This window comes from Centrocercus urophasianus, unplaced genomic scaffold (assembly GCF_019232065.1).
Source record: "Centrocercus urophasianus isolate 14NV4802_14NV808 unplaced genomic scaffold, USGS_Curo_1.0 seq_15, whole genome shotgun sequence".
Lineage (NCBI taxonomy): Eukaryota > Metazoa > Chordata > Aves > Galliformes > Phasianidae > Centrocercus > Centrocercus urophasianus.
In genome coordinates, this window is record NW_024884697.1 from 45,368,629 (window position 1) to 45,384,907 (window position 16,279).

Here is a 16,279-nt window from a genome sequence, read left to right on the forward strand (position 1 = left end):
GCCGCCCCTGTCACGGACATAGATTGATCTGGTCAACTCCGTGACAGTTATGAACATCATGTGTGTTTCCAGTCCTACTTCTCGAAACGTTCTTAATGTGCCTTTCAAGTTTCCCTTCCTTAAAAAATGAAGGGAGCATAGAAAGTGTAATCAGGTGATTAGAAGTCCACAGCAGCATATTTGTGAGGTACAGCAGTGCAAATTGGGTCTGCTAAGCTCAGGAATAGAAACAACAAAGACAGGATACAACAGAGTTCCATAATACCGTGAGTGGAACAGAGAAATAAAAGGAAAAGGAAATAGTTGCTTATCAAGGGGTGACATGTTCCAATCAAAACACAAGAGTTATTCCTTCAGAGAGTATATTTAAGCTGTGTGGCTTCTTTCCATCAGAAACTTCTTACTATAAAACATGTACATAAATTTGTAATTCAGCAGGATAGCTCAGTTAAAATACTCCATTTCCGCCTCAGAAGAAGAGCATTCAAGGGAAACTAGAAACTTGTTTACGCACTTAAAGTTTTGTAGCTGGGAGGGGTATTTGTTGTTTATTGTTTTGTTGTGTTTTTTTATTTTATTACATCGATGTAGTTGGAAGTTTTTCAATATTTTCAAAGCTGTAATTGAAGAATAATCTGAGTTTAGTTATGATTTGTGTTACCCATGACAAGGGACTTGATTCTGTGTCAGAGTTGATGTTTAAACCTATGAAAAATGATTTAATCTCATGTAGGAATCCTGGCACTGTTGTAACATTCTTCCCCAAGGGTATGGACAAAGATAGCTATGCTTTCTTTTATGTGTTTATTATCTAAGTAGCGCATAGGATGAGAAAAAAAAATAGGGAATTGCCTTTATACTATGTTTCCAGCTGTGGGTTCAGAGGGCAGCAGGTGAATTTTTCTCTCCTGCTCATTCATTTCGACCTAGGACTCAAAAGAAACAGAAGAGTCAGTCATGGCATCAAGCATAGCTGTCTTTCTGCTGAGCCTCACATGAAAATGATTTTACATGAGAAAACTTTAATCTTACTTGCCCTTTCTGGGCTCCCCCTTTTCAGTGCTAGCTTTAAAATGTGAAAAAAAGCTGACCATGTCTGGAGAGCATCCTTGACTTTAATAGGAGATGTGGCAATTTGTGCAAGCTGAAGAAAGGTTGCTTAGCTTTTTAAGGTGGACAGATTGGCTCATTTTCTCCTTTGCTGGGTGTAAAAGTTGAAAGGAACCAAATAAGCAATTTGCCCCTTTATATATTGTATATGAAAGGCTCATTTTTTGCTTTCTGTCCATTTTTCCAAAGTGCATCCTTATGACCATGCTTATCTGTGCCTCAGTGACTGCAGACTGCCCAGAGCTGCCTTGTTTCTTGGGGGCCCTACATACCATCACAGTTGGCTTTCCTTGCTCTGTGCAACACCACACTTGTTCTGCTCTGAAAGGGACCTTGAAGAAAGGGTCTGCCTCAGTTTGCTGCAGGGCCAAAGCAGAATAAAAGACCCACATAAAGAAGAGAAACAGCTGAAGTAATTTGCCTCCAGCATGAACACTGACATGCTGATAATACCAAAATAAAAAGCCTTATTGCACCTGCCAGCAGCAGTTTCTTATCCCAGAGATCTACAAAGCAGGTCAGGGCACTTGAGGTTAATTTAGCACTGTTAGCTAATAGATAATTTATACAGCTTCCTGAGTCTGCACTGCGTTGTTATTGTTTATTCATGTTCATATTATCTCTGTCTAGAGGAAGACACCTCAGGAAGGAGCCTATGATTATGTGCCTATAGCTGAACTGTGGCTGAGCCAAACTGGCCTACCAAGCCATCTCAGTTTCAATGTAGTGTAATTTGGACCCAGTGCCTTGTCAGCCCCAGTACTGCCACTAAAACCATCTCCTCCAGCACCAGAGCTTTGCACTATGCTCAGTCCAATGGTGCAGGCTGGCTGGCTGAGGCCTTCTGGTGGTGGGTCTTGCTTCACGCTCAGGTATGTGGTGCTCAGGACCTCTAGCCAGGGCTGAGGCAGCAGAGCCCCATCCCGTACTTGGATGAGAGACTGCTATGCAGCACAGGGTGATTGATACTGCATATGAAAAGCCAACAAAACAAAAAGCACTATCATATAAAGCTTTGCATGCAGGGTAAGCCATGCAGTGGTGGTTTCTACTTCTAGTACTTTTTCCTTCCTTTTCCTTAAGTTAGATTTTGCTTCCTGGCTTTGAAGTACTTTAGTACTTCACTTTAATGTTCTGATACGCAGGTTTTATCTGGAGCATTATAAATTCTCTAGTTATCTCTCATTATCAGATACAAAATACGCTTGATATAAAAGAAATGCTGCTTTAGCAAAAATAATACCTCATATAAAGACAAAACTGGAAGCAATAAATTAGCCAGGAGCAGGATCAAGGCTGCTCTTCCCTGCTAGCAAGCTGCACAGCTGAGGTTGTTTTGTAGGAAGGGAGTGAAGATGCTTATCTTACATGAACCTCAAACAGAGGTCTCAGAGGAGAACAGAAATGCAACAAGAAGAGCAATTCCTCACGGAGACAAAAAGCTTGTTTGTGGGAAAAGAAGAACAAAGGACAGAGAAAGGGAAGGAAAGACGTGTTAATATTGAAAATACAGAGAAGGAATTCTGCTGTATGCAGGAAAAGGACTGAGTGATGCATGCAATACTTCAGGCTCAAACCTCATCCAGCTTCAGAACACTCAGCTTCTACTTCTGCTAGTGGTGCTCAGACTGCAGAGCACAATGGCTTGAGCCCTATCCAGAAGCTAGTCCTCCAAAGTGGACAGTTGGTTCTGGGTACTGGACAGCATGTAAGACTTCCATTTCTACCTGCCTGGTAGCTCAAGGTTGAAATGATCCATTATAATAAGTGAGAAGCAATAAAATAAACACTGTTTTTGCAGCATCCCTACTGTCTGTCAGAGCAGTCAAGTGCGTTGCCAGTGCTGCCAAGCTCACTTACAAATGGTCATGCTATAGGCACAGGGAGGCACGTAACAATGGTGGGATTTTGGTGGTCAGCATCTATGTGGTATCAAAACTGAAAGCCAGGGAATGGCTCCACCAAACGAGTAAACTGAGGACCTAGTCTGCAGTGTATTGCTGGAGAGTTTGTCTGTCTTTCTAGGTGTCTTATGTGGGTATTGTCACACTGCAAAAAGTAATAGGTGTCAACTTGAACATCTATTCTTCAGGGATCTCTGCACCATTTTCTCAAATCTCTGTCCCACAGAAACTGTGATTCAGCAACAGTGTGGGTTTTTTGCAAGAATAGGGTGAGTTTGCACAAGAGACTGCTTAATGCCAATAATTCACCATGTTTTCATCCCCCATAAGCTATAAGCACTATTTCTAATACTTCTTTGCCTCTGATTCCCCCCTCTCTTTTTCTCTACTTTTGTGCATACTAACTGGGAATGTGTTTTTATGTGCCAGTATCTCTTTTAAAAGGATTTTCGCCCACATGAAAACAAGGTAATACCTCAGCTTACTGTGATAGCAATCTTACATTTTTGCAGACATTTACTTGTAGTTTAACAAAAGAAATGAACAGAGAAAAGCAAGATCTGGACTTCCTCTGCAGAAATCTGAAATGCTAATTAGACAAAGATGCTTGCAACTTTGTTCTGTACTTGTATTTCTTGAAAACACGAGGGAAATTCATTCTCACAAATATATTGAATATACTGGTGACACGTTGTTGGAACAAACTTTTTGGAACAAACAGTAGTGCTTTTTGAATGCTTTCACATTTTAAATATGTCCAATGAATAATCTGTTTAATTTCCAATAATGTTGGCATGTTCTTTTTCATAGACTTCGGTGTTATTGCTTTATAGTCCCACTGTTAAGTGCAAGAGAAAGAAGGTTTTATGCAATCAGAGTTAAATTGTAGGTTGAACATCATTTTGGCTGTGATTATTTGGATAGATTAGATCTGCAGATTTTACAGTCTTTAGGAAGAATGGTCTGTCTGCAGTATCCATTATTTTGAAGGCTGCACAAATAGTTTAGGAAGCTGAGTCAGAGCCACGCAACACATCATATATGATTTCAGACAGTGAAAATATTTACTTTAACCTCAGATAATCACAGAATCATAGAATGGCTTAGGTTGGAGGGGACCATAAATGTTGTCTAATTCCAAACCCCTGCCATGGTTTGAGTTACCAACCACCAGATCTGATTTCCCAAGGCCTCATCCTACTTGGCCTTGGATGCCTCCAGGAGGGACACTCACAGCTTCTCTTATGCCAATGCCTCATCATTCTCTGAGGAAAAAAATTGTGCCTAAACACCTAACATAAATCTCTTCTATTTTTATTTAAATCTATTCCTCCCCATTCTATCACTATCAGATCGTGTAAAACGTCAGTCTATCTCCTACTTTTAAGCTCCTTTTAAGTACTGGAAGGGCACAGTGTGGTCTCCCCAGGGCTTTCTTCTCTCCAAGCCAAACAAGCCTGACTCCCTCAACTTTTCTTCATAGGAGAGGTGCTCCAACTCCTTGGTCACCTTTATCACAGTGTATTTGCAACCAGTTTCTAAAAAAAGAGGCCTTGTTCTGTGACCAAATTAAGATATACCCTTACTGAGATCCAATCAGTAAGGGTGTGTCTGTGCCAGTTACATGTTTCACTGAGCTGTACCTCAACTCCCTTGCAAACTTCAGAGTTGGTTGCTTCTTATGATAAAGCAATCAGAGGTGATGTTAAAAGAATACTTTTTGCAATACCTTAGGGATAACTGCACAAGAATTTGATCAGTTATGTTACTCTGAACTTCTAGTAACTGCACAGGAAAGCCCCAGGTGGGGCTTGTATTTCACTGTTTGAATCTTCTTACAACTAAATTCTTTATTCAAACAAATGTGTTGTCCAGGCATACTTGTTATTCTGCTTGTGTGGACTATTACACTGCCTTTCACAAGATGAATCAATTGAATAAAATGACTGGGGTTTGCTGACTGTGTTAATGAAGATGTGCTTCCAACGATCCTTAGAAACAGGCAGCGGTTACATTAGCTCTGTAACCAGGAGGTATGTGAACAGCTGCTCATAGGAGCACTTCCATTTAAACTTCCTGCAGGAGATCAGCTCTGATGAAGTGCAGCAAAATCAGGTAGTGAGCACGCAGCTTCAGTTCTAAATGCACAAAGCCATTTCAGAGGAGAGCAATTTGCACAGCCTCTCTTCATGTGTGCAACCCCACTGTTTTCACCATTTACCTACAAAAGTAACGGCTCTCTTCCCCATAGTAGTGTGTTACGTATTGAAGTGTATTAAGATGTCAGAGTTTCAAAACCTATTCTGTGATCTGGAGGCTTATGTCACATGGACTTTCAGTAGAACTGGAAGACTGGTGTCACTGAGGCAGTCTTGGGAATGACAGTGGAGGACCCCTTTTGCTAACATGTGTAGTCAGTGCTACCTGAGTGACCAGTTTTACAGTTCATCCTTCACATGCTTACATGTTTCTGATTCTTAGGGTACTCTGTTTCTATCTGCTTCTCTGTTTGCCTAGTTATAGCTTTAAAGACTTTCCTTTTTCTTTTTTAAACAAAGAATGGCTGCTGATGAAAGGAATAAGAATCACAATTAAATTAAGCATAAAATGGCATTGTAGAATTATTGTTCAGCTTTGTTGCCTGAAAGAGATGATTGGCTAAAGATTTTTACCAGAGGATGCTGTCAGTAATTCAAGTTGCTGCAATTGCATTAATGTGAACAGAAGAAAGTCAGAAGCAGTTGTTTTTCTGCCATAAAGTAGCATTTCTTTCTGAGAGCATACAGCAGATAGAAAATGTCAACTTTGTTATTCTCTGTGGAAAAGTAAAGCCTCTTTCGTCACAGAAAACAATTTCTATTTAAAAATTATCTGTGACAAATGTGACAAATTTGAGAATGTTTGGTGTGAAAGAATCTCCAGCATTGCAGAAGATGTTTCAGAACTGGTGAGAATGGAATAGGTTTTCAAACATAAGGTCATGTTATTGTTGCTTATGGAACTATTGTTGTCCTAAAAGCAGATCATTTTAATAAAAACTGGTCACTACTTGTGTAGCTTAGTGTCTTTTCCATACGATGAGACATTCTGGTACATGCAGATATTCAGAAGAGAAGAACCTATTACTGCCAAGTTTTAGTCTATCAATCACAAAGCTGTCACTTAATAATCTGTGTAGTACTTACCTCTTTACTATGGGCCTGTGCGACTTGTGTGGTTTTTGAAGGAGTGGAAGATAATTCCTCCTATAGGCCAGTACAGCAGTAAACCATGACTTTGTATTAGTTTAAATATCTGTTAGTGTAGTTATTCTGTTATCTGCAGCGCAGCAGCAGTAAAGATGTTCACATTTTTTATTTTCATAGAAAATTCATGTTTTTATAATTTTATTTCCTCCTTTTTTATTTTTTCTTTATGAAAGCTTTTATAACTTCATTTTTAAATGCGGCAGTTTTTGTACCTTTCTACCTTAGTTGTTTTGTGTTGTTCTCTTGTGTCTAACAGTACTAATTCGTATTCCTGACAGGTATAAGTTTATCTATTCATGGGGCTGAAAAGCGTGTGCAAATCTGTCAGCGGAGGACTGCAGCAAGCTACCCAGTGTCAAAGCGTCCACCTGTGGTTGGGCACCCTTCATTACCACAAGTCAGAAGGTCAATAAGCATGGAAGCCTCATCAGCTGGATCGAGTAATCCAACAGCCTCTGGTGGAAAAGCAAAAACCCACCAGCCAGGTAACAGATTTGATGTGGCACTTTTTCAGTTCCATTTCTTGCATAGTATGTCATTGTGTTGTGAAGCTGGTGTCAGTAGCATTAGATCACACGTGCATAAAGATCAGTCTGTTGATCATCAGAGCTATAGACTGATGTTTTCTGTATGTTTTCTGTGTTTTTGATAGTTACAGATTGCACTGGGAATACCAAGAGTTGGGACAGCTGAACACAGAGAATGAAAACATAGGTTTAAACCATTAAAAAAAAAACAACCATAAACAAATCGACAGTGGTATCCAAAATGTTAATGCAGAAAGAAAATTGAATTATTGTTTTTGTATACTGCAACCTTTCTATACACTTAATTTTAGCCATGAGCTGATGGCAATGCTATAAAGACTACGGGCATCCCTACGGAACTCTGTATTTGACACTAACGTTGGTTTTGAACTAAAGATGTGACACAGTGCCAAGTGCAGACCAAAGTCAGTCTGCCAGAATGAAAACAAATCTCTAAATCTGTAGGACATTTTGCAAACTGTGTTAACTGGTTAGCAAAATGAAATTTTTTAAAAGAAACCTGAGTCTCTTGGGTACTATCAAATTCTTAGTGACATCATGAATTCATTCCTTGTTATGTTAACTACCAGAACTATTTCAGAAGTTGTTTTTTTTTTTAGAATAGAGTAGTGCATTTGTGCTGGCCATGTTCAGTTTTTCAAAGTGAAAATGAAACTCTTAATTTCTATCCTGAGTACAGTGAATTACGACTGCCCATGAGGTCTGTTTTGTAGATTTTCTATTGAAGGGTTTTGATAATCTTCCACCCTTGCTGCCCAGGAAAGGAGATGATGCCTCCATAGCAGAAGTTGGGGTGCCATGGGGCAGAGTCCATTTGTATGAGACAGAGTTCTCTGCCTACAAACCCTCAGTATGCTTCCATTATCTTGCAGACCTGGGGCATTCCTTAATTTCTGTACAAGTTGAAAGTTTAGATTGTTTTGATTTGCTATGTAGCTCTATTTCCATGAGTTTCACATATGTATACTATTCAGACTCAATAGCCTTTGTCAACATGGGTTAATTAAGAATTTACGGTGACTCATACCATTTTCTTTGTTTATTTCTGTTCTTCTCTTCACTTGTTTGTCCTGTTTTTTTTAGCTTCCGTGTTTTGTCTTTGAGGTACAGAAACTACTACTGCATACGTTATTGCTGCTCAATATATATTACGAAGAGATGATAAAAGATCAATTAAAAAAGACAGCACCACAGTTTGTGAAACAAGTGTATTGTTCATGCACAATAGGTTATGCTAATCACATTAATTTTGAGCTGCTACACATTCTACACCTGTATGTCAATAGATATGGCCTGTGCATTAGCACTAAATAATGCATAAGCAACATATGCTGCTTTTTGATTGAGAAAAAGATCCCTTTTTATGTAGACCACAGAGGTTTCCTAAAATGGAGTTCATTAGTGAGCATCATTTGGATGATGCTTCTCTGAGGAATTCAGCTTTCAGTACAGTCATATGAGATTAGTTTTGTCAATCATATCCTGTGCTTTAGACAATAAAAGCATCCATAACCTTCAGAGAACATGCTCAGTGGCTTAGTTCAAGGAGGCATTTTCTATCATAAGCTTCACTCAAGTTAACAGGAGTTAATAGAACCTAGAACCTTGAGGGCTGCAGACTTTTAAAAATAGATTTTATGGCAGGAATCCTATTTTATACAACTTACAATGTAATTATTTCATCTGAAATTACTTGAATCTGATTGTTCATTTCTGTTTGAGAATACTGAATTTTTCTGTGTCTGATTTGAATTACAACCGTTAAAGCTGTGTTCAAGTAGACTGTTAGAAAGATTATGGTCAGTCAACAACAGTAATAAGTAGAACTATTAGGAGAGAGAAAAAAAAAAACTGTTATCATAATTTATTAGTTTCTATTCAGCAAGAAATTATCAGCTCTAACTACATAAAAAATCTTCCTAGTACACTAGTTGGCCAATGGCAGTACCTTATGAAATGCTGTACATTATAAATAGTTTGGTATTTCAGAGTGATGATTATTCTGACATATATAAATTACCCAGGTAAAATAGCTTACATGGTCAATGGCAAGGGAACACCTACAGGTTTCTGGAATGATGACCGAAGGCTACTGTGGTCATTGGAACCCAGTGACAGAAACATTTTGTTAGTCTCTTGGCTTTTAACATAAATACTACCTGATATAGAAGTCGTAATCTTTAAAGGAAGATGCATGTTGCTTTTGGCATTCTTTTCTTGATTTTTGAATTCTCTTTTTTTTAATTTCTTATTCAATTGCACAATTTTTATTTATGCATGTAATTGTTGGGCATGAAATAAGAAAGAAGTAGTGACATTGGCCAACAGAACAATTGACTGTAGGAGGCAAGAACGAATGTGCAGATCTTGAAACTACTGCAATCAAAATTAAAGCAAAAGAGGAAATGTATGTTTTATGAGCTTAGTCACAATGTAATGAACTTCAAATCGTCAAGGAAGCTAGAACTGAGCCCTATCAAACTGATAATTTAATGTGCAAAAGATATCCTTTCCTCATCATAAAATTTGCACATGCTTGTATGTGTTCAGTGTTCTTCAGAATATGTATGTTACATATGATTTGTTGGTTCAATCACATTCTCTGTTCTTTGCTGACTGGCAAGGCGTATGGCATACATCTCCCTCAGATTAAAAGAATAAATTCCTGCAAATAATTCTGCCAGAAAGCTCTGTCATGCAAATATTTCTTGGCAGAAAATGCATGTAAGGCATGGGAGTAACTGATGTCAACTCACCTGAAAATTTACAATCCCATTGGCAGCAGTGCTGTTATCTTGCTTGTATAACATGCTTAGGGACACAGCCTTTTTCAGTGTTTTCTGGTGGGTGTATATGAGAACTTTCTCTCATATGGAATGAAGCATAGAAAAACGAAGCAGATTTCAAATAAGTTTAACATTCCCTTCATTAATCTTATTTGTGCATTACAAAAAAATGGAATACTCACAAGAAATGGCCCAATGCAGTAGTACCTTGATTAATATATAAAAAAATATCTCCGGATACTTAACTTTTCTTTTTATTTACACCTGTATTCAATAGGATGAAAGTTCAGTGCTCCAAACAAATTTTTTCCTACACCTGCACTTCAAGTGTTAGCTGGAAATTCTCTTCTGAACACAGGGAGAGTTTCTCCTGACTATTGGTGACCAGAGCCTCTGCAAAGCTGCTAAAGGGGTGAGCAGTTGGCTACAATTACAGTGGGGACCTTTTGTCCCTGGGCTGAATGGCAGGTCGTCAGATGGTCATTATGGGCTACTTTGGGTTTAAAGATTGAACTAGATAGTGCATGACGAAAAGACTGAAATCTGTCACTTTGCTTAGTCATTCAGCCCAATTCATTCACTGCTTTCCTTTTCATAGGGCAGAAGCCACTTATTCAAAAACACCTGCTCCTAATGAAAAAAAATCCAGAGGATAAAGGTTATTTTTCAACGCTCTCTCTTTTATTTATTTTTTTTTTGAAAAATTGGTTTAGGCTCAAATTTCATTCCTCCTGTATTTCAGTTTGTGCTGTGCCTGACACACAAAAGTACTGATCCTGCCTGGGATCTGTGCATGCCCTCAATAAGGAACTTCAAAACTAATATTAGTAATTTTAAGTGGTGTCTTTGAGGGTGTTCTATTTCTCTGGCAATGTATTTTTAAACTCATCTCTTTTCAAATACTTCATTTTTTCCCTTCCTGCTTTGATCAGCCTCCTGTTTGCTGTTGTAAAATGATCTTTCATTCATTCTTGCAATCAATTATATATGGTTACTTTAGAATCAGTGCAGCTCACCCTCCAATTTCAGCTCTCAGAGCTGCTGTTAGTTTACGTCATGCATTTAGCTCACAAAAGCTGCAAAATGCCAGTCCCTCTGCATGTTCTCAATCATTTCACCCTTATAAGGTTTCCTTGCAAACTGTAACGTCTGGAATGAAACTGGTAGATGTGACTTTGCACCAAATAGGGAATACTGCTGATCCCAAGAAAAGGTTATAGTGTCCTAAGACTGGTGTACCATAATTGTCTTAAAACAATGAAGAGTATTTTTGACAGTACTAATTTTGCTGAAGAAAACAGACAGTAGATTTAAATAAAATGCAAATAAATAAAATGTTTCTGAAAAATTAGAGAGCCGTTTTATGAAAAACAAAGAGTTTATCATATAGGAAGCAGTGAAGGAGACCTTGAATAATTAGTCAGTATGTTCCTGTAATGCTTGGCTAATGATTTTTCTTAGATATAGTTCTAAATTAAGTAGGACTTGGTATTACATAAGTCTCTATTTCAAATGTAAAATATGATTCAAAAATCACAGGGAACGATTTTTGGCTGTCAAAAGACAGAACAGACTAAATTCTGCTTTAACAGAAATGTTTTTAAGGTCAGAACATTAATTTGTCTGTAACAAAGCTGCTCAGTGATAATTTCCACAAAGGTTTCTTGCCATCCAAAGGACAGCAAGACCTCTCCCCCAAGCCCAGTGCTTCATTCTTTAAACCTTTCTGTATCTACTTACTTGAGCAAGTAGATTAGTATAATACAACAGGACAGAGCAGTACAGTTCACTTGGATCTTTGAAGATCAACAAGCCCAACTGCCTACTAAGTGCAGCTATATCAGAACCCCACAAAAAATTCCTACTACTGCAAGATACAGATGTGACAAGCCTCAAAATAATTGTGTGAAACAAAACATCACAGCTTACAGGAGGCATAAGGGTAGCAGGAAAGCAAAGGTGGCCTCATCTTTTACCTGCTCCAAAAAAGGAACAAATTCCCTTTGGGACATGCGGACTATTGCCCTTCCCTGTGCTACAAGTAACTGAACATCTCAGGAAGCAGATGTGTTGTCCACATGCTGGATAACACTGTGAAGGCATGATGTTTGCCAGGTACGTTCTTGGACTACGCAGTTCTAGACCGTGCTGTGCTTCGGAGGTCCAGCAGAGCATGAAAGGCATTTCTGAGATCTCCATTATTGATATCATTTAGGCTGTTTACTAGAGCAAAAAGAGACAGCACCATGCTTATTACTTTATTTAGGCCTAACCTTATGAGAATACTTAGCATAGAGAAGGAATTTAGCACCTGTTGTACTACAGCATGAAGAAGTAGTCTGAACTTCAAGGAAACTGGAAGCTCTTTAAAGATCAATAAAAGCTCACATACTTTAAAGACCCTTTATGCTGCCAGGATGCCTGAAAATGATGACCCTTGAGGTTCAGATGCTCTCCTACTGCTTGCAAAATAGTCTGTGCTTAACGCTAATTACTGAAAATAGTCCATTTTCAGCAGTCTGTCTGCTCTTGGTAATTTCAGGAGATCACAGGTCTTTGTAAGAAGGATTCACTGCACCAGGTTTAGGAACAGGGTTCCTGCTGTTTGAAGGTACCCTCAAAGACACTAGGAGATGTTGGCAGACATTAAACATTGTCTAGATGAAATCTTCCACTCCAGAAGTCTCTAAACCTGTGCAAGCTGGAAGAGACAGCCTAGAAACAGATATGTGTAAAATAGGGTCATCAGGAAGCATTTAGTTATTGTACTAAAGGACGTGGTTTAGTTGGGAAACATTGGTGGTAGGTGGATAGTTGGACTGGATGATCTTGAAGGTCTTTTCCAGCCTTGGTGATTCTATAATTCTATGGTATGTCCATACACTGTTCATACTCCCTTTGTGTAAGCATCTGCTGTCAGAAATAGGATCCTGTGCTGGATCCAACTCTATTCTACCATCCTGCATTTAGGATAAACATTTTCATATTTCTATGCTATATTCATTTCTCAGCAGTCTCAGGACAGCTGAAGTTCTCAAAATTTTTTGGGGGATGCCTTCTGAGAGAATGAATGGGAAGGATGTATTTAGACTGTGAAGTCAGTGATAGGGCATGATATGATGTGAGTCTACATAATTGATTGTTGCATTAAACTCCGCCTTGGAGAGAAGCTGAATATCTTGATATTTCATGCTGTAATGAAGTAATCTTTGGTGCACTAAAGGTGTCTATTAATTAGGTCATGCCTCTTACACCCATGTGGCCAGCTTCTCTGCATATCTCACCAGTATACTACTGACTTCAGAACTGGGCAAACTCTTTGCAATGAATGGCTCATTCAGCCATTTCTCCCTCTTCCCTTCCTTGATTGCCTGCTAACAACTCAAGATACTGCTAAAGAGATAAACTGAAGGATTAATCATTCACAAGTAATTAGATTTTTCAAACATAGACAAATGTTTGAACATATGTGATAGTGATCTTTGATAACTATGTCTTTGTATGCGCACTTGCAGTGTAAAAAGAAAGCTGCAGAACTAAAACATAATCACTCCTACCGCCATTTTAATACAAATGCGAGTAACATGGAATGAGCTGAGCTGTTCAGTTCATTTAGATCTCAGACTTCTTTCTAGATTCTCATTTGCAACATGCAACTGTATAGCATTGTCTGTCTCTTCTTTGTTGTACACAATGGTTTGTGCCATTTTTAGACTGTCTCTCATGGATTCCTATGCCATACATTGTGGCAACTGGAAAGATTAGATATGTTCTCAGTAGAACACACTTTGGTTCCTTGTCTCTTTGCGTTATTGGTGAAAAGAAGTGCTTCTAGGGGGGGGTAGTTTAAAGGCTCATTGTGCAGTAATGCCCCTCTACTGATTGTGTAAGGATTTGCACAGGGGCCATGTGTCTTCAGGCAATTGGGAATTAGAAATATGTGACATGGTATTCTGGTGGATTCTGGGTGGGCATATCAGTCCTTTCAGCTTTCAAAAGATTCAGTCATATATAAGGGAATAGTTGGAGAATAGTGATGGATGTTGTGTCCTTTTGCACAACAGTTCAATGATTTGGCTGCATGTACATATGGAAGACCTGGATCATCAGCTCTCCTGAACTGTTGTCCAGTTTGTACTTGCTGCTTAGGAGATTCCTTGTTCCTGATGATAAGTGCAGACTGTTGGAATTGATAATCCCCATGTGAAAGGCATGTTATGGGCATTGGAAATTGTTGAAATGCAAGAATTGAAGGCTGAGGGCTAGCAGGATCCTGTCCCCATAACCTGGTGTTCAGGCTGCTTTGTCAGGAGAGATTTTAGAGATGTGGGTTTGTACCAAGGGCTATCCATCCATTTTTTTCTATGATTGTCTGTTTAAAAGGCACAGGCAGCATGAGAGAGACAGAAAGAGAGAGCATGCAGATATCCCACTTCTTTGTAGTTAATTGGGTGAAGGGATTTCTCTGTTTCTGACTTCACCTAAAGTATAACATAGGGCAGAACCGACACCATACGTTTAAAAAATATTTAAGGCTGTGATAATATGGTAGTATTAGGTGTTTAGAAATTCTGTGTTCACTATTGCTGCTTCTGGCAGATAAAGAGGGAGTTTGTGTTAACATAATAAGGTGTATTATTATTCCTTACAGTGTATTGGAATGTAAAGGGAAACTAGCTTTCCATTACCTTTCAAAAATAATTCTGGTATTGTTAGTAGGATAGTTAGTAGGCTTGTCGTGACCATGTACAGAGACAGCTATGACATAGGTTCTTCATGCTAAATAATGATTTGGGTTTTAAAATTCTTTTTCCTTGCGTTATATAGAAGTATATATGAAGTAGGCATATATAGTCACTCCACTACCTTTCAAAGCACAGTTAAAACGAGTGGGGCATTCTTTTATGTTCACACTCAGCTTTTGATTCTCATGGTGACAAAATATACTATTTTTTTAACACGAGCGGTAAGCCAGTTAAGCCTATCAGGAGATATATTCAAGTCCCTAAGTATTCGTGGATGTATATGACAATCTACCAGGTCAGAGTCTTTTAAAAGGCCTGCAATTATTTCCAGAGGGCACCCAAATTTTTCAGTCTTTGAAACATATTGTGTTTTAATGCTCTTAAGATAGAGTGCTCTGATTTAAATAAGAAGTCTTTAAAGCTTCTTTCAGTGTGCATTATTATCTGGTATTCTTGCAGAACTATGTTTTGTAGATGTAAGAAGCAAATCCTGTGTCCTACACAGGTAAAATAAGTATCTCAAATTAGAGAAAACTGTATAAACAGCAAAATGGACCTTTAAGATACTCTCAGTTTGCCAATATAGTTACACATGTGCTGGCACTACCTAGCTGTCTCTTCAGAAACATGCTTTGAAGCTTCAAATTTACCTCTGCAGAAATTTCTAGAGCTGTAGACAAAACATTTGTTTGCACTTGCTGAGTTGATTGGAATTGAGGGAAGACAGAGAAGAAAGACTGTAATTTCAGTAGTCAACTGAGTTAAATATTTTTTTTCTTACTGATGAGCACAGCCTAAGTAGTAAAATTCTTCAAGTAACCCGACTGCCTTGTTGAGTTACAACAATTACCTTCATTCAAAATTACTGAATAAATATGAACACTGCATTGTAGTTTGGGAAAGGAATCATTTTCTCCATTCCAACTTATTTACATGTCCTTTATTTTGGTGCCAGACACTGAAACTCTACATTTTTCTGCACATGCAATTGCTTATGCTCAGATTCAGGCCACAGTGTGAGAGTGTCTGTGTGCAAACATCATTTGCATGTCACAGTGTAAAATGTGCAGGCTTTGAAAGTGTGGCTCCAGGTATTTACTGTGCAAGGAAAAAAAAAGAAAGTTTTTTGTTTTTCTTTTTGTTTTTGAAGCCCGAGTCTGAAATGCTGCTTTTGCTAATTGAGTAATACTAGGTAATACGCGTAACAAGGCTCTCATCTAGAAAAATACCTCAGTATGTTCTTGATTTTAAGTAGATGCAAAATCTCTGTCTGATTTTAAGTAGATGCAAAAATCCCACTGCAGTGGGAAACCCTGTATAACATTAACATCGTATTAACTACCTTGCTTCTTAACTTGCTTGTCTGAAACACCGTTTTAATAAAATTCCAGTTTAGAAGAAGTCTTCCCATCCAGCCTGTAAAAAATGAAACGCTTTTTTAAAAATATAATGTTTTTTTTTAAACTTAACTAGTACAGACCCTTCAAAATAAATAAAGGAGAAAGTGTCCTAATTATTCACTGCTTTGAAGAGCACACCAGAGTAAATGCTATAATTTAAAATGCAACTTCGGGTGAACTAAAGTGTCTGAATAAATAGAGAAAAGTCTTGTATTGACCTTTTAAGGGTGTAGTCAGTGGGATCTAATACCAATAAAGCACAAATGAGCGGCTGTTAATGGAAGAAAAATGTGCCTAAGCCAACCAAAAGCAACAGCAACACCACATACTCCAGTTTGTTGTATTGGAGAACACTGGTAAGATAAAGGATGCAGAAGAATGACCTGTCCAAACACCTGCTCATCTAAAATCTTTGTCCACCAGTAAATCAGGAATCACTGAGTTGGCCATTCCATGACTTATCACATAGGGGTTGTTTGTCTCTGGAAAAAAAAATTCCTTCTGCAAAGTGTCAAAGGAAAGGGAGGTGGGTAGAAGC

At 38.3% G+C, this 16,279-nt stretch overlaps 1 protein-coding gene across 3 annotated transcripts in view; it reads left to right on the forward strand.

The window, feature by feature from the left end:
- The window catches only part of ANO4 (anoctamin 4), a 155,450-nt gene that overhangs the window by 35,740 nt on the left and 103,431 nt on the right, over nt 1-16,279 (forward strand). For all 3 annotated transcript variants that reach the window (XM_042816301.1, XM_042816302.1, XM_042816303.1), the window contains exon 2: nt 6,541-6,747. In XM_042816301.1, coding sequence (XP_042672235.1) covers nt 6,678-6,747 — 70 coding nt within the window. In that variant the 5' untranslated portion in view covers nt 6,541-6,677. The remainder of the gene's footprint in view (nt 1-6,540; nt 6,748-16,279) is intronic.